Genomic DNA, 27,676 nt, shown 5'->3' with positions numbered 1-27,676 from the left:
AGACTCAAAATGAAATAAGTTCTGCAAGTATGTATGTCTTTCTTATTATGTAAGATGACCCAGTTAAGACATCAGATAAAGTAAGGCTACGGCTAAGCTCATTACGTGGTTATACTTACTAAAAACTACATATACTTTACGAGCCTGCTGGTCATATTTTACCTTTTCACAAAGGAATACAATATAGGTTTAGAGGTGTGATATAGGGTACGCGATATAGCACTATCTTAAACAATACTCATACATGTCATGATGCATATACAAAAAAAATAAATTAAAAAAAATAACGTATATTTCAAACTAAATATATCATATTACATATTATTAATTTTGATAGTAAACCTTACATTCTGCAGCCTTATGCTCACAAATTCAATGTATGCTTTGCATTTGCAGTAACTGAACGATATTCTACTATTATACCACACATAATTATAGAAATCTAGCATGGTACACAGTTGATAATAACTACAGTTATAACTGCATCCTAAAATAGCCATCAGTAAAAATCAATAAAACCTGTTGTCAAAACAGTACAGAAGATACAATATACCTTTTTGTTTTTTTGAAGAAACAGACATTACAGGTGAATCACTTAAATTGATATTAATGATGTTTGTTCTCATTTTTTATTTCACAATGTTATTTTATAGTGTTTTGTTTTCTTTTTTAGTTTCAGTTCAGTTCATTTTTGGTCTTATATTAAAGGGGGTTGTTAAGGAGTAATCAAGGGAACCAAGGTTATAGCGGTAATCAAAAGAATGTAATCCAGGGACAAAGACCAGACATGGAAAACAGACATACACAGCAAAGAACATAAAGTATCTAAAATCATACATACAAAGTAACAAAAGTAAATGAACAACTCGGACTCTACTAAAAACTGGGAGCATGGACCAGGTGCACCGGTAGGGTAAGCGTCCTCTGCTTTTCTCGAAACACCCGCCGAGTTGCTCATAAAAAGTCAAGTCCGGAGTAGACAAAGCCTTGTTACACTAGTTTAACCCAAACGCAGACATGTTCCTGTCCACAGTCGATCAGTAGATGTTGGTTTTTGTACTGTTGCCATGAATTTAATTGCTTTGTTGTCAGGACCTTTCTTACATTAAGGTGTGTTCTACTTATTGTAGACACTCTGCTGATCTCTGTAAGTATTTACTATTTTATAATGGTTATACGATGATGCGTTTGTCACGTTTCACAATATCTGTTGCTTTATCTTTTTTTATATATTTTAAAATGTGTTTCTCCCATCTAATGTTTGAAAATACTTTTCATCATCAAGATAAACTATTTTTTTTATTTACAAATAAAATGTCATGTTCAGTTGTTTTCGTTAGTCTGAAATACTGGTTGTTAGTTTGTCGTTTTATTTTCTCTTCAAATAAAGGTTGAAGTTGTAGAATCTGTTGTTGGCAATGATTACAGGTACAGGGGCGGATTCAGGCGGGATCGTGGCGGGCGTGCGCCCCCACTAAAATTTGCATAGCATGGGTTGTCAGGGTAGATTTAGGCGGTTTTAGGTTGAAACTTTAATTGATCAATTTATTGCTAATTTTACCACAAAAAGATATCTAAATTGCACACACTCTAGAAACATATTTCAAAAAATTAACATAAAAATATTCTGAATGTGCGCGTCCTAATCTAAAATCCTGGATCCGCCCCTGTGGTACAATGTACATGCAAAATATAACGCACTATTGAAATTATCTAAGATGTTTGTCTGAACCAGTTATAACTCTGTGGTAACAGGTACCTAATCTCAGTGCCACCATTATGTGTGATTTTTCTTTGCAATTGGTCATAACTGTAAAAACTACTATTACCACTTAGGATAAATCATTAACATGACATTTCATGAATTACTCTTATGATTGAATTTTAAAATCTTTTCTTTAGAGTTATTATATGTGTAATTCTATCATTTGTGAATGGATGTTTGTTTTCTAAATAATTTTGCAATCTCGCGCCTATTGAATTGCATCCAAATATATTTGTTTTCCTCAAAAAAAAAAAAGGAACTAAAACGTTGGAAAGATGAAATATTTAATTCCAATACTGGTATATTTTATGATGTAATTAGTGAAAATGTAGTTTTGTACCATTGTATGACATGATATTCTCATCATTTTAATTTCCTTTTTTTAATCGAAGTGAAATGGACAAGGAACAGTTATAGATCCCAAAAATATTGATAGAATAATGTATTTATTTAAGTTATTTTAGAGTATCAAAGTCATGAATGTCACATTGTGTCATGTATCTTGGTTCCATTGATTACTCTCTCTTTCAATGGTTATTTAAAATATATAGATAACCAATGAATACCCCCAAAGAGCTTGAGATACTACAGACATTGTGAAGTCAGTCCTAAATCTTGACCAACACTTAGAGGTTGATGATTTTTTCATACCGTATTATAAACTTTCCTTTCATCTGTGGCAGCATCCCTTCAGCACATGCGTATGAATTTTTCATAGCACAACTCTTATGTTATGTAAAAGCTTGCCGTGACTAAGCAGATGTTTGTATCGCGTTTAAAATTTGACAATTAGGATTCTGGAACAGGGTTATGTTGCTACAAAGTTGAATTCATCACTACAGAGGTTTTATGGTTGCCTTCATGAACTCGTGGATCGTTACGGTGTATCCATCTGCACCATGAAAATGATTTGTTCAATGTATCATAGCTTTCCTTCCTCTTTCGTCTACCCTGGATTTGACTTAATATGATCAATTCGGTAGGTGTTTCTAGAAAAGCACAGGACGGTTCGCGGAGTCCTAATTGCTCATTTATTTTTGTAACTTTGTTTGTATTATTTTGGATATTTTATCTTCTTTGTTGTGTGTTTTTGTTTTCCGTGGCTGGATTACATTTTTTGTATTTTCGCCAGAACCTAGATTCCCTTGATTACCCTTAATGCAAGATATCTGTTAGTTGCTGTGTAATTTGAAGGTGACTGTTATGTGACTTCATATATTGGAATATGATTGAATCTAAGGATTTAAATTGTAAGATGATCATTATTTTTATTTTTATTTGTTTTTATTTTACAGAAGTAAAATGAACAAGGAACAGCTATAGGTCACACAGATACTGACAGAAAGCATGTTTTTATTTTAGTTATTTAAGAGTATCTAATTCATTTGTGAATGTGAATTTCATAAATGTCACAAACAAAAGACACTGCTTAAAGTGAATCTTTCAACAGTAATCTAAAATACACAAAATACCAGTTTTATATATTGTTAATTTCGATATGCTGTACACGTGTTTAAAGGAGTAACCTCTCATCAGCAGCATATAAATCAAATATGTAGAAAGATCATAATAAAAATATTAGTTGTATACAAGAAGTACTCATAACCAAAACTATCGAAAGAGAAAGCCAAATCCATCACCGAGAGGTTCTACCATATGCAATGCAAGGATATGGATAACAATGAAACGAGTTAGTGACTATCATATCACACACCAAATTGCTGTTATGTATGTAAATATTGCTAACATATCTACATCTATAAGAAACAATTCTATGAATTTTAATGCGAGATATGTGTAAGTTGAAGGTGATTGTTATGTAGCTAGGTATTGGAATACTTTAAAAGTAATTTTATTTGTGTGTACCAATTTTCGTGGTTTAAGAGAAAATGATGAGTATGTAGAATCCTGAATTATGGATTTGGAAACTCATACAAATGAATGAGAGATTTTATTTTCGTTGGGCGCCAAATTTTGTGATTTTCCAAACCTACGAAAACCACGAATAGTTGTACACCAAAAAAATAATTTTGATGTTATGTATATATAATCGATGATGACAAAAATGCTTATTGTAAATAAATATTGTTAAATGGCCATACCAAAAAGACGATGAAAGTAAAGTTTTATTTTAAATATAATACCATATCATATCATTTCGCAAAAGAAACATTTTGTGTAGATGAACAGTTGTATCAATGAACCACCGCAGACATTGTTAATTGGAGAGGCAATTAAAATACAAAATGATATATGTGTTGGAGACATTTTCTCACCCAACAATTGAAAGTTTATTCATCTATAGCATAATAATACCACTCAACTTTAAACTTTAAATATATTTTTTTTTCAATGATATTATCGTTTAATTATAAATGTTTGGTTTATATCAAGCATAGTCTGTTTTTCATACATCATTGTTATCATGATCAAAAATAATAGTTGCATACCATATTATCAAGTCTTTCCAAAACATTGATTTAGTATATAAGTTTTGAACGTTTGAACATCTTGAGAATAAATATCACACTCCCATATGAAATCATTTGTCAACAAGTTAAAGGGCAACGAGCAAAAAAAAAAAAAAACAACAACACTTTCCAGAAAGCACGGTACCCATCATTGAGGTCTTTAACTAACCAAATTTTTTGAACGCCTTTGTATAAGCTTTATATCAGTAAAATTAAGTCCACCCTCTATTTCATACTTTTAAAGTTGCTAATTTGCTTTTGTTACTTTGTATGTATGATTTTAGTTACTTCATGTTCTTTGTTGTGTATGTCTTTTTTCCATGTCTGGTCTTTGTCCCTGGATTACCTTCTGTTGATTACCGCTTTAACCTTGGTTCCCTTGATTACTCTTTAAATAGTGTATGCTTAATTATGTATCACCGAATTTCTTGTGACTAGCGAACAGTTACTCCAAGGATTTCTAAACATATCAATTAAGGAGGGCAATATAAGACAACCCTTTCGTACTCCCCTCTTCGAAATTATGTTGACCAGCCTGTATTTAGAACACAGCTCGAAATATTTTAAAAGGGTTTGAATCCATCTTTTAAACTAAGGTCCAAATAGAAGATAACCAAGGAATTTTAAAAGAAATGTCCAAAATCAATAGAGCAAATGTTCAATGGGAACAAATTGTGCTTCTCTACTTGATGACCTATTCCTTCATTCTTATGAGCCTGACTTTATAGCTGATTTGATCCGAAAGAAAGAATATCGTTTAGCTAGATCCTCAGTTTTCGCTATTTAGATGACGTATTATCTTTAAACAATCCTAATTTTGGGGATTTGATACATCGCATCTACACTAAAGAACTTGAGATAAAGGCTACTACAGACACTTTGAAGTCAGCCTTATATCTTCACCTACACTTGGAAATCGATGGTAAAGGAAAACTATCGACCAAACTATACGACAAACGTGATTACTTTTCATTCTGAATTGTCAACTTTCGTCTCATCTGTGGCAACATCCCTTCAGCACCTGCGTATGGAGTGTTCATATCACAACTCATACCAGAGGTTGCCGAGACTACGCAGACTTTTTGTATCTTCTGGAACAGGGTTATGTTGCTACAAGATTGAAGTCATCACTACAAAAGTTTATAGTCGTCATCATGAAATCGAGGATCGTTACGGTGTATCCATCTGCGCCATGAAAACTGATTTATTCAACGTGCCATAGATTTCTTTTCCTCTTTCGTCTACCCCGGATTTGACTTTTATGAGCAAATCGACGGGTGTTTCTAGAAAAAAAGAGGACGCTTACCCTACCGGTGCACCTGGTCCATGTTCCCAGTTTTTAGTGAAATCCGAGCTGCTCATTTACTTTTGTTGCTTTGTATTCTTTGATGTGTGTGTCTGTTTTCCATTTCTGGTCCTTGTCCCTGGAAAGCACACTTTTATTACCGCTATAACTTTAGTTCCCTTGATTACTCTTCAAATGAGAACCTTAGAAATGTGTTAAAGTGAAGGGTCCCAATTTACAGAGATGACAAATTTTCATTTGATTGACATGTACACTTCACTAAATTGATCTTCACCATTTCTTTTTTTCAACGAAGAATGGTTAATCCTGCTATCCCCAGTAACGCTGTTCTCGTTGACCTCCTGGAACTGTTTCAAATAAGGTCCTTATGATTTATTCAAATTTGGATGCCCCATACGAGGAATATATCTCAAAATCTGAATTCCCGTTTTTGATGTCGGTGATTTTTCTAGATAGTTCACGTTTTTAATCCCCAGTTTCTAATAGAGTCAGGTTTGCTTACTTACTTTTGTTTTGTGCGTATCATTTTCGGTAGGTCATTTTATTTGTTGTTGGTGTCTGTGTTCACTATATTGTCTTTATATTTGGAATGTGTTTCTTTTTATTTTTGCTTGAATCATGGTTCCGTTGATTACTCTTTTATAATTATGATTCTGGTTTTTGATGGTGTTTTTTCTATAGATAACGTTTTCATGTTTAAATAATAAATTAATGCTTTATCACCCATATAAATAGACAAAACTTGACGGTACGATGTGGTACAATGTACAGTAATTATTGATCTATCACTTTTTAGATATGATCATATTAATGTAGGATTGAAAGTTTTCGCTACCTTCAACCAGGCTGTTTTACTTTCAAACCGATAGCAGTAAAGGAAAATGAAGGAAATCAGGAACAACTGAATAATTTTGAATATTTTTATGTATACGTGAGTAATGTGCTTAGGTCAACATCTTAAGACGATGATGAAATATCAAACTTGAAACATTCTATTCTTAAATGGATATCAGGAACAACTATTTATGTTTTGTATTAATATCACCAGAATACTTCATTTTCCATGCATATGCAAATAGAATATCTACCAGATTTCCTTTAATATCCTAGTTGACGTATATTTGTTTCACAAAAGCGGTGCATATTCCGGCAATTGTCAGTATATTAAGCTGATGCGTTCTTATTCATTTTTGACAGAAATCTTATTAAGTATTTTAAATGCCAAAATGCGACGTATTGTCATTGCAAATTTTCTACACAGTAAAACATTCAGTCAGTGGAAAGCTCTCCGCACCTTCGTGTTGATAATAGTGACGTCTGTAAATTAATGCAAATACAATAACAAGAACAAAAGATGTATTGAGTGCGTAGGCAACATTTATTAAACTGAATATAATCTTTCTTGCAAGGGAAGGGTTAATCTAACAATTATCAACCTTTTAAAGTTCAAAGATTAATTTTAAATTGGAAACATTAGAAGCATGGTTTGGTTATAATGCATTCTTGTTAGACCTGAATGTATCGAAAAATTTTGTTTTGTTCATGTATAACTAAAACAATCAAAATGAGTCATAGATCATCTTATCAGGCGACTATAAAGGGGTAGACATATTTTTGAAATTTCCACACTTTTTTTTCAAAATCGTAGTTACTTTAGTTTTCCTTCGAATTAAGAGCTGACATCAAACTATTCATTTGGTAATTAGTAATCTAGGAACGTCATTGTAGGGCGAGGGGCGCAAGGGAGCGAAAAATATATGTCCTGCACGAATATCTCAGTTCATTGACACATTTAATAAATTTTAAAATCAAATTGGAGAGGCTGTCCTACCGCGCAAGTTCAATGAAAATATCTTGGCCTATATTTAATACCATTTTTTATACATATACATTAATTATTTATGTTACTGGTATTGAAGCAAATCGTTTGAAAATTTTATAATTGAAAATGACCTAATGACCTACTTTTCGACCAAGGTTTCTGATAAAAATGCTGCACTAAATTTGGCAAAGCGTCAGTTTTTTTTTCTAAATTTGAATAATGATAACCTATATGAATCATTTGGCAAAAAAATCTTTCTTCGGGAATGTTTCGTTTTTTGATCATGGACTACTGTATGGTCTTAGAAAAAGATTACATATTAACGTTCGTCCTATTTACTGTTCAACATTTTCTAGAATATTCAAATTTATCAGTAGTACATCTTTTTAGCAAGATCCTGTGAACTCTATTTTCGCTAAATAAATGAATTGTCTTTGAACAATCCAAGTATCAGGGGTTTATACATCGTTTCTACCCCCAAATAATTAAGATAAATGACACTACAGACAATATGAAGTCTGTCCCATATCTTGACCGTAACTAAGAGAACGATGGAAAAGGACAACGCACCACCAACCTATGCGACAAGCGCTATGACTTCTCATTCCGTATTGTCAACCTTTTTTGTATATGTGGCAACAACCCTACAGCACCTACTTATTATACTTATTATAACTCATACGTTATGCCAGAGCATGCCAAGACCAACGGAAGATTCTACCGTGCTAGACTTCTTACAATAAGGCTTCTGGAACAGAATAATGGTGCTATGATATTACAGTCATTACAACAGAAGTCATTAACTCGTTATGGTGTATCGTTAGGGAGTTATGATGTATCAATTTGTATCATCACACCCAATTGGTTTTTCTTTCCTCTTTCGTCTAACTCCGAACGTTAAATTTCTTGAGCAATGTGGCGCATGTTTCTAAAGCAGAAAAAAGAAAAGCAGTAGACCTGTACCTGGTCCATGCTCAAAGTCTTGAGTTGAGTCCGGATCTCTCATTTATTTTATTTGTTATGTGCTATTATGGTTATTTCATGTTGTTTCTGGTGTGTGCCTGTTTTCACTGTATTTTTTTTTTATCCATGAAATGTATTCTTTTGATTTTCGCTCGAACTTTGGTTCCCGTAATAAATGTGTATTGTCTCTACTACCGCTTTGTATATCGGTGTTTTTTATAAAGTTAACATTTTTATGTTTAAATATTTGAAATGTTCTTAGCATCGACTGAAAAAAATGACGGTACGTTATGGGAAACATTTTTTTTCCAGATTGTACCTATGCTTTTCTAATTGTTCGATTGTACATGTAAGTTTGTGCTGGCTTCAGCCATTTACTTTCATCACGATACCGGGATGGGGAATTCAAGGAAACAAGGAGAAACTAAATAATTGTATACTTTGTATTCATAAGAATAGTAATTTTATGTATACGTGTGAAATGTGTTACAGTCAATATATTTAGACGCTGATGAAACATCAAATTCTTAAACATATACAAGGAACAACTGAATACTTTTTTATGAATATCACCAGAATAGCTAATTATCTATGCATATGTAAATATACTATCTACCAGATTTTCTTTGAAAAAAATCATCGCAGACGTGGATTTGTTTAAAACAGGAAGAGCATACGTTTGCAATCGCCAATATATATTCGCGGTATTCTCATCCATACACGCAGCGTATTAGACAGAAAACTCATTAATAAGGTAAGTTAAAAAGTACGTTATCCTTTACCCATGTTCATTGTAGTCGAACTGCAATATTGACGATAAAATATTTTTCAGAATGACGTCAAAACAGGAGAATTTGTTTACTTTTTTATTTATTCTATTTTAGGGCTGAATATAAAACTGAAATTGACCCCTACTTTTTTTCCGATATAGAATTGTGCGTATAGCTCATTATCATAACGATGCATAACCCGTACACTTTACAAATAAGGGTCTTGAAATATAGTCAGAAATAGAATCGGGTTCTCCAATTTTTTAGAGTAGGAAAACAATCAGACGACAAACACTTCACTAATGTAAACTCGACTACTATTTTGACGTAGAATGATGCGTATGGGTTCCTTCTACAACACTATACGACATGATCCCCTTGAACTATTATTATAACGAACCATATGGTAGAGCCAATTTTAGTCTTCCTGTTTTCAAGGATTGAAAACATTCAGTTGACATGATTTTCATTAACTTGTACTTGGCCGTTACTTTTTTGGCAAATAAAGGTGAGTGCAGGTTTGTTTCTTCTATTTATAACACTATACCAGATGAACCAGTGGGACATTTTCAAATAAGGCTCTAAAGTTTTATGCAAAATAGACCAACCACCACCGTTTAGAATTTGCATGCATTGATTAAGTCTATGGTATACATTTGTGTGGATAATCGTCTCGCTTTTTGAAATGGGTGATTTTCCTAGTTTGATAATATTCTCATATTTGCATAAAAAATGTTTTATCGACTTTACGGAAAATGAAAATTGCTGTCCGTTTTTTTTTTTTTTTTTTTTTTTTGTTGCATTTTGTTTTTCTTTGATGATCAGAAATGACCATTTAATTGTTAGCGACATTTCTTTTTAATTGGATGAGATAAAGTCATTACCAATAAATAATACATAACAAGAAACAAAAGTAAACGAAACTCCGTTAAACAACTTGGAACATGGACCAGGTATATGGGTCAGTTTATTTTACTACTTATACCCGCCGAGTTGTTCAGAAAATATCAAATCTTTGATAGATGATAGCGGAAAGGAAATCCATGACACGGTGAGCAAATCGGTTCAAATTGTGTTAATGAGTACACCATATCCATCAACGAGTTTATCATGACGACCACAATACGTCTGTGGTGACCGTGTATCTGTTCCATGCTGCAGGCGTCTAAGTGTTAAGTGGAGTTCGGGCCGCTTATTAACTTTTGTTTCTTTTCACGTGTTATTTTATTACTTCATGTTTTTACTGTGTATGTCTGTTTTCTTTATCTTCATCATTGGAATCTACTCCTTCGATTTTCAATGGAATCTTAGTGCCCTTGTTTACTAAGTCTGTTTTAATATCGGTGTTTTTTTTTTCTAGATAGTTAACATTACATTTTCATGTTTATGTAATTAAAATGTTCTCAGCATCGATGGAAAATAAAACAAAATATAAAGTAACGGTTCGTTATGGAATAAAATGATTTTTCAGATTATACATACGGCCATCAAATTGTACGATTGAAAGTGTTCGCTAGCTTCAGACGTTTTACATATACCAATGTCGGGAAAGTGAATTCAAGAAACTAACTAGGAACAATTTATGTATACGTATGTAATTTTCTATGGACAATGTCTAAAGACGATGATAAAACATCAAAAATGAAACATTCCTTTCATTTTTAAATTAATACCATTACTAACTGAATATATCTTAAAATAATATAATCAGTATTGTTAAGTATCTATATATATGTTAATATACTATCTACCTGATTTCCTTTCAAATCATAGTTGACTTGGATGTGATTGACAAAAGAAGTGCATACGTTGGCGATCGTCAATATACTAAGCTCGGGCATTCCTATCCATTTGACAGAAAGCTCATTTATAGGATATGCTTAAAATGTGCTATCCATTACCATGTTTACTTGAGTCGAGCTGAAATATTGACAATAAAAATGTTTTTGCAACATGAAGTAAGTACAGAAGAACATTTGGTTTTGTTTTTTACTGCAACATTATTGTTTTGTTTTGTTTTGTTTTTTTGGGGGGGAGGGAGGGGTGCGAGATTTGGGGTACAACAAACTGAATTTGACCCCTACTTTTTTTCGAGGAGAATGGTAGTTTGGGTCCCTGATATAATGCTATACCTAATAATCCCCTACTCTTTTTACAATTAAGGTGATTAAAACTGAGTAAAAGAGTACGCATCTCCTCTATTAACAAACTATATCCGATAACTCCTTGTGACTTTTTCAGATACACTTCTTAACATTGTGTCAAAATTGGCCATCCAACACCGTTTAGAATTTTCAAGCAGTGATAAAGACTGGGATTCACATTTGTGTGGAATCTCTACACACTTTTTGAAATTGATACTTTTTTTAATTAATAATCTTTTCATATTGAAATAAAAAATGTTTCTATTATCGACTAAAAAGGAAATAGAAATGGCTTTACGTAATGGTTATTTTTGTAGTTATCAGATATGATCATATAATTGCTTGCTAGCAATTTGTTTGAGTTATTATCCAACAATACCGCTTTAAAAGAAGAAAAAGTAAATGAGTGAACCGGATTACTTCAAAAACTTGAAGCATTGTCCAGGTGCACATATCCGCTTCTTTCCTAGAAAGACCCGTCGAGTTGCTCATAAAATGTCATGTCTACAGTAGACGAAAAACAAATTATGACACGGTGATCAAATCGGTTCAAATGGTGACAATGATTACACCATAACGATTCACGAATTTATGATGACGACAAAAATACGTCCATAATGACTGTGCACCTGGTTTATGCTCCACTTCATAACTACTTCCACGTTCAATATCATTGGTTTTTCTAGATAGTAAACATTTTCATGTTTAAATAATTAAAATGTTCTCAGCATCGACTGAAAAAAAGAAATAAAATGATGTTTCACATATACCGATACCGGGAAAGGGAATTCAAGGAAGCTAGGAATTATGATTTTAAGAAGCTGATGAAACATCAAAAATGAAACATTTCATTTATTTCTGAAATCGATATCAGGAACCACTGAATATTTTTTCTATTGATATTCTCAGAATAGAAAATTATCCATACATATGCAAATATACTATTTACCAGACTTCCTTTAAAATCATAGTAGACGTGGATGTGATTGACAAAAGAAGTTCATACGTTGGCAATCGAAAATATACCAAGCTCCGGCATTCTTACCAATTTTGACAGAAAGGTAATTCAAAAGTATTTTATCCATTACCCATGTTCAGTTTAGTCGAGCTGAAATATTGACGACCAAGTATTTTTGTAATATGAAGTTAATACAGGAGAACATTTGTTTTTGTGTTTTGCTTTGTTTTGTTTCGTTGTCTTCTTCTTATAACTTTAATTTGTTTCTTTTTGGGAGGCCGGAGAATTGGGGTTCATTAAATTTTATCCATACTTTTTTCTACGCAGAATTGTACGTACGAGCCTTTTTTATAATGCTATAATTAATAATTCACTGCCCTTTTTCGAATAAAACCCTTAAAATTGAGTCAAAGTGGGGTCCCCCGTTTTATGATTAGGTAAATGTTCAATCGATCTATACTACACTAAATTGAACTTGATATCTTTTTTTATAATCTTTACTTTTTAAGATTATTAGCACATGGTTACATGTTATATGCAGTCATAGTAACAGAAACGTACAATATTTCTATTATGATATACAAACAAATATATTCTAACTGATTGGAATTACACCATATCATAATACCCCAAAAAAAAAAAGAAATGGCTTACAATGAAAGTATTGCAATATATAACAATAATCATGGTAGAACTCAGTAACAATATACATACATGTGTTGTAACCAGTGTAACAAAGAGTGCTGACGTAACATTATATATGTATTGCTTAATCTTCAGTAGTACCAGATTATATACACTATTATTAACTCTGCATGTAATGTTTCCAAATAAAAATATCTTATTGTTGAAAGGTATGATTATATTATTGAATAATAACCATAGTAACCATGCATCTATGTCTTGTAACATTACAACTCAATAATAAATGTTCTACTGTTTCTGGTTCTTCTTCACAGTAGGCATAAATTGGATTATCTACTATTCCAATTTTATTTAAGAATTTATTGGTGGTTAAGATATAATGGTTAATAGAATATTGTAACCACTGTATTTTTTGTTATCAAAAATGGCAATTTAAAATAAACTTTCCATTCTAATTCTTCAAAATTTATAATTGTCTCCCTTTTCTTTTGGGATTTCTATTTTTGGCTATTTTGGAGTCATATCATTTATAAGAACCAAATACATATCTCGAGTTCCCTTTGTCCTGTTAAAAAAATAGTGTACAGAAAGATGAAACAAGAAGATATGATATAACAATATCATCATATTTAAATTTTCTTTTACTTTATTGAAGGCAGACACAATGCTATTATATTCCATAATGTCAATGTGTATACTAAACTTATCTTGCACTTCCATAACTGATAGGGAATTTCTATGTTTTTCATTAAAGATGTCATATACAAAACATATTCCTTTTTCAAACCACTTCGTATAAAAGACAGTTTTTTTCCTCACAGTAACAACATTAGTCCACCATATTGGGCTAGTATACAAAAAATTATCAATTGTAACGCTTTTCTTTTTCGACAACATTATTCCATGCTATAAAAACATCATTCAAAAATTTGTTTGTACGATTAATAGACATAGCATTACCATTTCCATATTTCATTAGTACATTTTTATCTACTGTTGAAAAAGGTATGCTAGCCCATTTACTTTCATATTAAACATTCTTCCTCATCCACGTTGACTTTAATGCTGTCATGAAGCTTTTTCATTGAAATTTAATTCACTAATATCCTCAAGATCTAATGCTAAACATCTTAAAAGACGTAGCTCCCTATGATATATTACGTTCTGGGCAAAGACTATCTTGACTATACTCGGCGTCACATAAATAACATACTGTTAAAATTTGAATAAAAATATTTTTTCTACGACTTTATTGACACCTACCGTCGTTTAAATTGTCTTAAATGACTTGCTCATTCGTTTAGCCAAACGGCTTCTCCCTAAACATTGAATCCTTAAATTCCGGTCAGATTTTAATTCTCGGTGCCAATATTTACATTGTAAAAAGTCGGCCATATTTACAGTGATCGGGTTGCTAGGAGATCTTGTTTACGTTTATATGGTTTGTCCAAAAACCGAAGAACCCAGATTGCATTTCGGCGTTATTTCGGATATCTTAGATTTATTTTACGCGAACAACGTACACTACCGAGAAGTTGATCAAGCAGACGATTGTCACCGGAGTTCGACGGGAACTTACGAACTTCGTTTGTAAACAAATCGTCCCGTAGAAACCAATATGGCGGATATTAGTATTGGATTTTCCCGTAAGGATTTGTTACGCATGATTTAACCTAATAAGCGACTCTTTGGTACTATCACGTCATGCATATATGAGAACTATCTTCATATTAAATAAAAGAGAGACAACTCTAGCGGTAAGTCCCGACGGTTTAAAATGTAGAGCTTCAATTCGAAAATGTGTTGTATGTGACGTCGAGTATATATCTCTTACTACCAATCCACACAACCTGAATCTTTGCAAAAATAAATATTTAGTCCTGAAATCTTCGCAAACCAATCTAATTCATCTAATGCAGCGTCCTAAGATTTTTCACTACCATCTAATGTTAAGGATGTGTTATCAGCATATTGTGATAATTTGTGATAATGGGTTACTGTGATACCTGTAATATTTTGGTTACCTCTGACCTTTATATCTAAACTTTTGGCACATAATATATATAAATATTGCCTTCACGACACCCGCGACCAATGGTAAAACACTTCTGAAAGTTTGCCTCCTTGTATGATAGTCGAACCTATATCTTCATAGCAAACTCAAATCCAATTAATTATGGGTTCTCCAAAATTAAAAAAATATTAAAATATTAAAAAGAAAACTCCAGAATATAGTCAAATGCTTTCAAAAAATCAATTGATAAAAGTAATCCTGGTGTATCTTTTGTGTAATGTAGCATATCATAGATTATTATAACATTATTTTCTATGTACCTCCGTTCTATAAAACCGGTTTGATCAAGATTTATCAAATCTTTAAGTACATGTTTTATTCTTTTAGCAATAACACCAGAGCCTATTTTATAGATGGTGTTAAGTAGAAATAAGCCTCCAATTCTTCAAAAAATGTTTTGATGTGTTATCTTTTGGAAGGCAAGTCATAATTCCTTGGCTCTGTGTAACTGATAAATGTCCTGTTTCAAAGGCATAGATCAAAGATTGAACAGCAAATAAACAGAGATTTATCCACACAAATTTTGAAAATCCTTTCTAAAGACATCTTTTGCATATCAGTGAGTATTTTAAGATCATGATCTTTCAGATCTGATCTAATATTTTCTACCTCCAAATTATATTATACATGGTCTCTACAACTATATCAGTTTTCGTTTAGAAGTCAAAAAATATAATTTTCAATGTCTGTACGTTATCGTTATCGTTTTGATAGAAATTGTGAGTTCCTTTAAATATATCATATTGGTCTTTAACAGAATTTCCATCTTCTCTTTTCAGTTTTTTTATTATGTTACTTGAAAAATTTCTGGACTCAAGAACACAGAATTATTTTGTGGGTTTCTCCCATTCTTCTATCAATTAAGCTCTGGATCTGAAAAAAATACCTCTCATATTTCTTTACGCAGCTTTTCAAGATCTTCTTTTTTTTATTCTAAGTTAATAAAATTTTCTACAGGAAATTTGAATTTTAAAAAATCAATGTCTTCACAAAGTTCAAATTCTCTTTTACCCCTTTGCTTCTTCAAATAACTTGGCCAGGATATTGTTTTACCTCTTATCTCCATCAGCAAAAAGAAATAACTGATGGTTGATGCATAAATTTAGACTTTCATTTTCAAGTTTTTAATATTATCATAGTTAACGCTCAATATTGCATTTTTACCTACAAAATTTTATCTTTTACACTGTTTGACATAATCAGCATCATATAACAATGAGTTGTTAAATTTCCACAATCCTTTACCTCTAATGAATGGTTTTACATTCTAATACAACCATAGTGTTCGGATCGATAACTACAATTTATTTTACATCTTACACGAAGACGCATATTATGAGGCACTTTGAAAATGTCAAGCCTGGCCTGTTTGAGTAGTGTTTTCTTTCTCCATGTGTACCTCTGAATATTTGGAAAATTTCCCTGAAAGAATCAAATAGAGTTCAGTTTTCTATTGTCTCTAAAATTTTCTCTATTGAATTAGTATTATTTACATTTAAATAGTTGAAATAATCAATCCTTGGATTCGAGACTAGGTTAAGGTATCCACAAATGACAAAGTTTTCATTATCAAAATCGTCTATGATGGACATGATATTAACAAAAACATTTTTCTCCTTGTATACTTTAAAATCAACATTATTATTAAACAATACCGCTACTTCTGTGGCATTTGAGGCTACAGATGAAAAGAAACATTCATATCCCCAAATAGATCTGCCTATTGATTCGTTTTCTTTGATGAAATGAGTATCTTGTAAGCAGTAAATGCTATAAGATTTTGACTTAAGTATATTGAGTACATCTTCCTTTGAACTTGATATCTACCTTTTCTACTTTGAATGGTGCGTACAGCAGGTCTCTTCTATAACAATATATACGATGCTCCTCCTTGAGATATTTCAAAAACGGCCAATAAAATTGTGTCAATTCTGGCCTTCCCGTTTTTAGAGTTGAAAAACATTCAGTCACCTATTATTTCATTAAATTGTACTTGACTCCTACATTTTTCGATGTAGAGGTAAATATTACAATACACCCTATGACTCCGTGGGACTTTTTTTAAATAAGAATTTCCATGCAATGGATAAGACTGTGTTATACATTTGTGTGGAATATCTTCTTCTATATTTGTCTAGCTTGATAATCTTTTTATATTGATCGAAAAATGTTTGCATTATCGACTTAAAAGGGAAATATAAATGTCTGTACGTTATCGTATGTTTTGATTTTTTTTTTTTTTTTTTTTTTGAAATGACCGTAAAAATGTTCACTAGCAATTTGTTTTAAATTGGAAGATCAAATTATTTAAAAAAAAATAATAATAACTCATCGCTCATTACAAGCAAACATTACATACAAAGGAGCAAAGACTTCAATATATGCAATGACTAAATAATAATTGTTTTCGATCCAGTTTTTCCCATGTGGGTGCTTTCGGTTGTAATAGCCGATAAAGAAATAACAAAATATGAAAAATAACGCAATTTTCAATTTCATTAGATTTCCTTAAGCATGAAGTGACGAAAGAAAACAGAACAAAATACTTTTGATTCTGATAGCTATCATTTTGTTAGGTAAGATAATTGTATTTGATACCTTTTTTTCTGTTGCAGCAAATTATTATAAAAGCTATCATGCCTTCCTTATTTGTGAGAAATATAAATGGTTCCCATTATCAAGTACAGCCAAATGAGGGCGTTTTGTAATAGAATATTGAGAACATATATATGAGAACATTTGGCAGATTACATCTGATTTTGGCAGATTAATATTTTCACCATACTTTCTTTTATTTTTTGTTCATTTCTACTTCTCTCTAAGCGTAACAATAATAACTTGATCTAAGTCTGCCTCTTTTATCTCAATGCTTTAAGATTAAGTTTCTGAAGTGACGTTTTGTTTAAGTTGAAAGTAAGTGGTCAATTTATTGTAACTACTCCAATATCCAATGTCCAATGAAAATGGATTTTGTTTTTGATATTTTTAGATGAGATTGAAGATAGTTATATCCACACGCTCCCTTTTGACCATAGGTATTGTTCTGTGTTTGTTGGTAAGAGATATAATGATATTTAGCATGAATATTCAACCAAGTATTATTTCAGGATTTAGTTTTTTTCAATCTGATTTTTGCTTAAAGGTAATGGGTATTGCAATTGTGGAACAGGTATACAATGTATCTTCAATTTTCAGTTAGGTCCATAGATATTTAGAACTTACAATTCTTATAGTGCAAATTGAAATTTTGCCAGACTAAGGATTTGCGCATACATAAATATATCTATATTTCATGTCTGTTGCAGTGTTTTTTCCAGAGATGTTGCATTTTTAAATATTAAGTATGTTGTAAAAAATAAAGTTGTATCTTACCGAGCATAATTTAATATTTTCTTCAAAATTCTAAAGAGACTCGGGTAGATATTATAATGCTGAACTCAGTTAAACGTAACATCATTCCATTGAAAATGGTCACAATTCTCTTGATGTAGTAATTATCAAATGCCGTTTCTATCAACTATGTGGAATCGACCCATATGCATTGGAAATATTTGGTCACTTTGTCCACTTTCGTCACTCATATCATTTTGCTTAGTATGCTTGTGTTCTATGCACCCAGAAAATCAAGGAACTGTCTCTTTTTTGCTGATGCATCAACATATGTTTGTCAATTATATACGTTGTCAGCCTTCTTGCCGAAAAAAATTGAAAATCTTAAACTCACATTGTTCTGTACCGATCTATCATTTTTAGACCCTTTTTTATGTACATAACCTTGCCTTTTTCAAAGTATCTTTTATTACATCTGTCTTCAAAAGTTTCCTTCTAAGATGCAAAATTTCCGTAGTAGCTTTGGATATTTCTTTCACCCCTTTCATGATACAACATTTGTTCCTGTGATTAATCTGTTCTAGCTTTTCAAACAACATTAAGTACTTCATTTCATGATGATTGTTTAAAGTTAAAGCTACCTGGTCTTCTGGAATTAGCCTAGGACAATATCAATGAGGTGTTTCCCTTTGTTCATCGTTATGGGTTTCATATAAATGGCGTCCTATCGCCTTTTGTGTGCTTTCTAATAAACCGGCTAGATCGTACAGCACCACGAAAAGTTGGAGTTCGTTCTTTATCAGGTTGATGTGTTTGTTTAATTTGATCTTTATCTCCTCTTTTACTGAGCCTTTGTTTATTTTTAAATCGTCTCAACTTCTCTCTGATGTCATCTTAAATCTGCTGGTGGACAATCCTTTCTGCTTCTGTTGCCTTTTTATGCTGTTTTCTGATGGATTTTTAATCCAACCCCTGAGCTTCCTATTTGCACTTTTTGGTACCACACTTCTTGTCACACTTCTGCTCTTATATATCAAATTGTTCATTTTTAACATTGTTTATAATTGTTGATAAAAAGTAAATGTTCTTCTCTATAGTACTTTGTGGTCTCCAATATCATCACCAAACTGCTTCCAAGCCTTATATTGGCTAGTAAACGCTCCTTTTTGAACGTATACGTAGTTGTAGTTCTCATCACCTGCTGAGCCATTCAAACTCCATTTTCTCCTTCTTTCCCTCCTGTAATCGTGAATAGCACCTTCTGTCTGAACTTGTCCTTGTCGTAATTGCCGAATAAATAGAAATGAGTGTCTCATCCTCCTTTATGCTCTATCAGGACTCTGGGGGGTATTGCACGTCTTCCTGTGTTGGAACAATTGTAGTTGTCCTATCGCAAGGGTAGCGTACTGCTATGCTGGCTGCTGGCTCAGCATAATCTATAACCAGACTTCTCCCGGAAGGGGTCTGTCTTTTTCTGCATCACTGGTCTTCCCCGGTTGCCATCCAGTCACTGGTAGTCCAGAAAACACATTTTACACTTGGAATTTGTTGTTGCTGAAACAAACTGCATATGTTCTATCCGATTCTGGTCGCCGACTTTCCAGTCTTGACACTGGCTTCCTGTGTCTCTAGGTAGATTTCAACCAACATCAGGTGGTTCAAACTTTTCTATTCTATATATTCTGGCTAGCTTTGCAGTAGTGGTAGCAATTCACTTCTCGCTGTTTGGCAGTTTCTTCTATTTCCTCTCTGCATTTTCTTCCTGTTTACCTTAAGTGTTTTCTTGCTTTACCATTTATACCTAGCTTTTGAAATATTCTCCATGCTGACTGTTCTGGAAATCTGTCAACGCCTACTACCACTGGAAATAACCATACACTCATTTCTTCAGCAAAATTCCAGCAGTTGTTGGTACTACGAAGTCTTTCACTCGTTTGCATCATCACAACTTTCTACCAAATGGTACTGTCTGTTCCATCAGGATGATCATTTTCCATCTCTGACCATGCATTGTGCAAGACCACAAGTTAATACAAGCCACATCTGAAAAAAAATTATTGCCTTCTACGGGTCAACTCTCCTTTCCCATGCTGGTCTTCCTCTTAGTAGGACTCTTTGACTTGACACCAAAGTCTTTTCTTTACTGCCCTTACAAACGATATAGAAGGGGAAACTTATTTTTTGCTCAAGTCTTTTCTCCATCCTTTCAGTCTTCCATGCGTCTGCAAGAGTTATCTTGCATCTGATCATGTTTTCTCCTGCTTTTACCATGCTGGAGACCTTCTTTTCATCAGATACAATAAATGCAATTGTTCCTTTCACTTCAAACTGCTTGCAGCTTGGGCTTTCGGTCTTCGCTCAATCCCATTTGCACATGTTGGTGATGGTAATGTATCATAAACTGCACACAATATAAAAGGGATGATGAAGCCTTTTCCAACTTTCTTGTTTTTGGAATACCTTAATGTCATTACCAGTCTGCGTTTTGTAACCTTGAGCTCTCTTACCCTTGATGAATATGGTATATGTGAAGACTAACTGTCTGTAAAATATGGATAGATATTGTCAACAGTAGAATTTTCCATAGTCTATGATGACAGCTTGTTTGTTAATATTCATGATGAACATGCATAATTGTATTACACTCATTACAATACATTGATTTAGTTTTGTATTATAATTAGAAGATGTTTGTATTTGCTATGAAATGAACTCATAAGATATATTGACTTTACAGCCATGTATATCTGTTGCCTTCACAATTACATTCATAATGTTTCCCCTTTCCAATTTATTTAGCTGTTTTGGCCTTTTCTTATTATAAAATGCATCAAACTGGTTTAAATTTAGTTTTCAATTTTTTAACTTTTGTTACTTTGTATGTATGATTTTAGTTACTTCATGTTCTTTGTTGTATATGTCTGATTTCCATGTCTGGTCTTTGTCCCTGGATTGCATTCTTTTGATTACCCTATAACCTTGGTTCCCTTGATTACTCTTTAACAGTATACGTGTATATGTGTATTAAATGTAATTTTATTCAACATTTAAGAACAGTACCAAGATCATACTTAATTTTGGTCGAAATCTTCTCAAAATTTAATGAACAAAAGTATATTTTGCGTGACCTTATACTGTTATTTTTTTTCCCGAAAAAAAAGGATTTTGATGTACATAATAAAAGAACGTGTATGTCAAAAATAGAATCCCCCCTTTTCAATGACATCTTTTGATAGCTTAACTTCAGCCGCTGGTATAGTTATTTCTGCCGGCTTTCCCCTTTCCATTGGAAAAAGGCATGCTAATTATCAAGATCCAAGAAAAAAAGGTATATCTGAATTGTTTTAATTTTGAATTTAAGCACTTCCGGTACTTTCTCATACAGTTATGTGTAGCACAATTCGCTGTACACGTAAATAATTCTACTAATCTCTCTTTTGCAGGGTTTTAGCAATGGACTTGAAAAAGTTGGTATAGATGAAGCCATCGCATCGGCTGCTAAATCTAGTAAGTAACAAAAATCTTCTGTACGTCAATTTCAAGTTTTTGGACAGACAAGGTATCATTTTCATCACGATTTATATTTTAAAATGATCGTGTTGAAAATGATATAGTATGATCGCTTTGAAAATAATAGCTCGCATCTTTTATTATCGTCTGTCCAAAAACCTGGAATATGACGGACAGAAAACGAATTATCAATCTTAAATTATATTATCTTCTTAATGGAGAATATTTAAATTGAAATTGTCCTTGAAACTTTTTATTGCCTCTGAATTCTGAGTCTAATTAATTAACTTGAAAGGCTAAACAGTGGAATTGGACAAATACGGCTACTTTTTCACAAGTTGTCATAGTCTCTTGCCATCATGCTTTACAATATACTTAGCTACATATCCATGTAGGTCGGAAATTAAAGACATACGTAAATAAATTGGATAAGTAATTAAGGACAAATATGTACTTACGATAGTTAAGCAATTAAAACACTATTACCTAAATTAAATGGACGTTCACGGGAATAATGTTTAATGGGGCTTGGAATGGTGAATTTTTCTCATACAACTTATACCCAACTGATCTCTCTATATATGAGACAAGTTGATGGCCCTCGAGAAAAAGTACCTGAAAGAAGAAGAAATTATTCAAACTAAACTCCCCTAAAATTCCAAAAGTACTTGGTTATTTTCGTGACATATATAATTTATGAATAAGTATAGCTCCATCAAATTTGGTTTATATCAGCGTTTATAATAATAAACTGAATGTTCATTTCTCTGAGTATATAAATATCGAGACTATTCAAATGCATCATGGATAAATGTATTGTGTGGTATTTACTACATGTACCAAATGAAGTTGTTTAATGTTTTCCAAAGTTGTAGTTCGTTTTTCGATTTTAGGCAAAGCATTCAGCTTCTTCTTTTACGACCACGGAAAACCCGAAGTCAGAGTGGAATATGACATTATATATTCCCTTGAACGCTACAGAGAGTTACAGAAGCTGTAAGTTGTATGTACATGGCAGAGGTGAATTTAAGATTAAAATCAAGGATTGTAAATAAAAATAATTGCCGAGCGGATCGAGGCAAACATTTTTTGGACGATTTTAAGCAAAAAATCTACATGTATTTTTTCAAATCATAGGATATCATACGATGGGAGTAATGCAAAATCAATATATATCATTTTATTTCATTCTGAAGTGCTGGTGGGGATCACCACTGCCTCTCTTAATCTGCCACAACCGTAATTTCAACTAAATTTTCGGTAAGTTACAATATATCAATGGATACCTAAATTTTAATTTAGAGTAACATTGCCGAAATGAACGGTGCAAATAAGTGTGAGTATTAAAATTGCTATGCAACATTTTTTTAAATATACTAACATTGATGAATTACATTATTGTAAAACTGTTAAATTTTCTTAACTTCATCAGGACCTTTACATCTGAAACACAAAGATTTAGTAAACTAAATTTTATTTTTTTTATCAGAAATGCCTCCAGAATTTTGAAAAGGAATACTCGAAAAGACACCAGATACAGATGGACCTCAAAAATTATTCCATATGAGATTTTAGGACGTTTCAGTGAGTATAAAAAGAGAAAAAACAATATACTTGTTTCATTATTTATAAGTTTTTGTATTAATCAGGAATATGAAAAAATCAGTAACATGAATGTTAAAAAAACACACCGATCTGACCATATAATTTTACTTAAGTATGCTTTTTCTATTTGAAGAGACTTTATTTGACCCTTGTATCACTGGATTTGCGCAGATATTTTACAATACAAAGGTCAGAAAATGAAGTTTTCGACAGAGTTATCTGTCCTTGAAATGTTAATTTCAGTGCATTTCGATGGAATTATAACTCAATTTACCAAAGAGATATGGAAAATCGTTTTTCCTTGATTCGGATGGTGCAAATAGTCAAACTAAACTTGTTTCCACCATGTTTAAGTCCTTGCCTTTTCCTAATTCCGACTGACAATTAAGTACAAACCAATAAAAAAAATTCAGAAACAATGGCAGTGGTGATTCAAGGCACTAAACATCCGCCCAAAAAAGTCAATGACGTATAACAATGTGAAGGACCTTTCTTCCTGCGTCAATTGCGCACGTACAGTGTAAAATGTTTATTCTATTGTTAAAATTACCAGTTGATGTATATGTACGGATAGTTAATTTTTATTGGTAAACCGACAGTGAAAATCATCGTTTTTTTATGCATCTTCGTGTAAATGAATATAGGCGCAGCGTCACATTGATAATCATTTCTTATAATCAACGTATAAAACCTTGATTTAATTGTTTTAGTTTTCATATTTTTGTCTTACAACAGCATGGAATGAAAGAAGTCTGATAACAGCCTCCATGAATGATTACCATAGGTATACGTGCTTAAGACTCCGTCCAGCGACCTCTAGAGACAGGAATAAAATTCGGATACAAGACGGTAGCGGGTATGAGTATTGGTATCTAGTCCAATAATGGAAAACATTGTACGGGGTCGTTGCAAATCATATTTCTTTTCCAATCTCAAATCTGTACACGTATGAATAGCCTGAGATATTGTTTCTTTTAGACTGTCAGAGAAGACCAATATATTTCCGTAGTTTTTTAATAAATCTCAATTAAATGAATGTGTTTCTTGAAGAAAACCGTTGATATACATGTACATACATAGCCATGATATAGTCACGCGTATTACAGATAGAAAATAAATAAAATAGCTGGTTTATCCCAAATTTTACAAACAAAATTAGACCTCGCTAAAATGAATATGTAAAAGCCTGCCTTATTGATTAATTTTTTTAGATGTTCATCGTTCGTTGGAATGCAGGGAGGACCACAAAAGGTTACATTAGCAAAAAATTGCAGAAATGTAAGTAACTTTAAATGTTGACAGTGACCTGGGTGGAACGATTGGTGTTAGGATATGTAAATATCATCAATTGTCATGCACCGTTTTCACATTTTATTTATTTCCGTCTGAGAAGGGGTACTTTGGGGGGGAATCAAAATATCATGCATATATTAAATATTTATTCCCATACCAGATTTTTGATGAAAAATATGTAGTATTGCTCGCTTTTTCAAAGTGTGTACAGACATAGAATTGAGCTTAAATTCACACTTACTTCATTTGCATATTCATCAACCACTTAGGCTATGATTACAATTACTATTCGTCTAAATATTGTAACAAAAATGAACAGAAAAGAACAGTTGTTGCGACAGACAACAACGAAAATATATAATATATACGGTAGCCAATAGATGTTAGGTAACAAAACATTTAATTTGTCTAGGCTTGATGATTATACTGCGGCAACAAAAGGATTAAAATTTGATTTGAAATATTTGGCATGCGCTACATATGTCATTGCATGCCATGGATTTCAAATGCACTCGCTAAGAAACTCAATGTTATTTAAAATTACCACAAGAACAGTCAGAAACTTTGTTAGCATATGCATTAGCACTTTTTAACAAAATTAGGAAACTGTTAGAGTTAAAAATACTCTTCCAAAGCAAGTCACGAAAATGGCAGAAACATTGACAAAGGGAAATAAAGTGTTCAATATATAAACGCTTTCCAATCCGAATTTTGTTATTATCTTCGTTAAAATTTACTTTGATACAGGTAATGTTTGAAAAAAAATATTTACGGTTCTGAATTTCAAGCGATTGTACCAAGGATATGTACATGTATGTTCTCCAACTATCATCGTTGATTGAAGTAGTATCAAACATGAGGCTGTCTGGGTCTTTTTAGGATAAAGATATTCGTTCAGACTCGAGGGAAATACTATTTTTTTATACTCAAGATAGTTAAATCTTAGATCTTAGATCTGCTCTGCCTTGAAATCTGTCGAAATCTTATTAATGCAAAATGTCAGAAAAATTACCGCCCGGTGGTTAAAACGTGCACTGTTAATCGCCGGCTTAGAATGGAAGAAATACTTTTCATGGATGCTTATACAAAAGTATTTGCCACTTCACTAGTTTACACTTTTATCTCTTCATACATAAAGTCGAAAATGAATGAAACGGTAACGATCTGCATGGACGTTTTAGGCGGTGACAGTATTTAGGCCAATAAAAATATGTCTGTTTCCTGCTATCCTACCTAACCTATTCTATTTTTATTTGCCTACCCTAAGTATGTTATGGCCATTTTGACCCAAAGCCTAGATTGCTTCTCCATTAACTCAATGTAAAAAGTTATTGAAAAATGAAATAATTTCCTTACCTACCTAACCTATTTTTCATTGCTAGTGGCAGGAAACAAAACTATAATCATTTTTATTTGCCTCAACCAACAATCAAAGTTTTTTTTTTTTTTTTTTTTTTTTTTTTCTTTTTGTTTTTTTTAGAAAAGAATCATCCTTCACGAGCTTGGTCACGCGATAGGTTTTTACCATGAACAATCCAGACCGGACAGAGACCAGTATGTAAGCATATACCTGAACAATGTACTTGCGAATAAAAGACATAACTTTCGGAAGTACAATTGGAATGTCATCAACACATATGGTGTTCCATATGACTATTACAGTGTGATGCACTACTCAAGAAAGGTAATATAAATAGTAATGATATAGTCAAAAGATAAATGCATTGTATTTTCGGTTTTATAGGCGACCAAAGCTGATTTCAAGGCTGCAATGGAGTCTCGAACATTGAACGAATTTAATATGATATTTGATATTTCAAAGAGGAGCAGGTTAAATGATCTTGTGCAGTTCTAATAAAAATAGCGATTGACTTCATACGATTTCTGCATTGTAAGGAAATTTGCCTAATCCCATATTTAACCCTTACCTACATTGTATGTTGTGTATGCCTTTCTACCTTAAACAACTTCATGATTTTTCTTTATAATTCTTAACTCTCATGCAATTCGTACACGTGTTTGTATATGTACATTGCAATTCGTACACGTGTTTGTATATGTACATTGCAATATCGTTTTGATGCTGTTTTATTGCTTGGGAACCAAACTTATTGTTGTGGCTACCATCTAATCTATAATTAAAGATACATAATACAGACATAGGCATGCCAATGTAGCATGCAAGTCAGCCTCTGCTAACACATCTGGCTTACTCTAATATATTACATATCACTATTTTTTTAAATAAAGCTTTAGCAAAATAATTAATTTAACAGTCAATGTCAGTAGCAAGATATTCATGAACCATAAAACTATCAATCCAGTTAAATATTTTTTTTTAATAATTCAAACGTTATAACTTTGTACACTTTATTTTCAAGCTTTGCAGAAAGTTTATCTCCACCTCTCTTTGTAAGAATGACATTTTGTCCTTCTTGGTAGTTATTTGATTTTGTCTTCGCAAAAAATTGCAGAAATATAAGTAACTTTAAATGTTGATAATGACATGGTCGGATCGATTGGTGTTAGGATATGTAAATACCATCAATTGTCATGCACCGTTCTCACATTTTATTTATTAAATTTTGACAAGGGGTACTTTGGGGGAAAATCGAAATGTCATGCATATATTAAATATCTATTCCCATACCAGATTTTTGGATAAAAAATATGTCATTACTATATTAATTAGACATTAAGTGTTTCTCGGTAGCTTTCTTTTTAGCATCTCGTTCTGTCTTTTTCTTTTTTTTTTTTTCACATCGTTTTTGATCAAGCAAGGTACTTTGATCTTTACAGTTCTGTTAAAAACAAAGATGCGGGAGCATATCCAAACATTGAATGAGGTGGTGTGCGGTGCAATAATATGGAATTGTACAATTCGTGCCAGCCAGTTTTTTCCTTCGGCAGATGCAGCGCGTATATATTTCTTTAATGTCTTATTGAAATGCTCTACGTGACCATTAGCACGTGGCCAATACGGTGTGACACGGGTGTTTTCTATTTCATTATCATTAAGA

At 32.4% G+C, this 27,676-nt stretch overlaps 1 protein-coding gene across 5 annotated transcripts in view; it reads left to right on the top strand.

The window, feature by feature from the left end:
- The first annotated feature begins 8,982 nt into the window (after positions 1 to 8,982).
- LOC148603256 (protein SpAN-like) overlaps positions 8,983 to 27,676 on the top strand; it is a 34,429-nt gene continuing 15,735 nt past the window's right edge. For 3 of the 5 annotated variants that reach the window (XM_088552823.1, XM_088552822.1, XM_088552819.1), the window contains exons 1-8: positions 12,218 to 12,302; positions 17,908 to 17,973; positions 21,692 to 21,755; positions 22,652 to 22,754; positions 23,248 to 23,342; positions 24,099 to 24,219; positions 24,575 to 24,641; positions 26,137 to 26,340. In XM_088552823.1, the coding sequence (XP_088408949.1) occupies positions 17,908 to 17,973; positions 21,692 to 21,755; positions 22,652 to 22,754; positions 23,248 to 23,342; positions 24,099 to 24,219; positions 24,575 to 24,641; positions 26,137 to 26,340 (720 nt within the window). In that variant the 5' untranslated portion in view covers positions 12,218 to 12,302. Of the gene's footprint in view, positions 9,082 to 12,217; positions 12,303 to 17,420; positions 17,495 to 17,907; positions 17,974 to 21,691; positions 21,756 to 22,651; positions 22,755 to 23,247; positions 23,343 to 24,098; positions 24,220 to 24,574; positions 24,642 to 26,136; positions 26,341 to 27,676 lie in introns of those variants that run through there. The other 2 variants (XM_088552820.1, XM_088552821.1) reach the window with 2 other exon arrangements.

The sequence above is a fragment of the Perna viridis genome, chromosome 11 (assembly GCF_037379345.1).
Source record: "Perna viridis isolate PV_CMFRI_1.1 ecotype Kerala chromosome 11, ASM3737934v1, whole genome shotgun sequence".
In the NCBI taxonomy this organism is placed as follows: Eukaryota; Metazoa; Mollusca; class Bivalvia; order Mytilida; family Mytilidae; genus Perna; species Perna viridis.
Note: the sequence above shows the minus strand (reverse complement) of the source record. Positions and strands in the feature narration are given on the sequence as shown.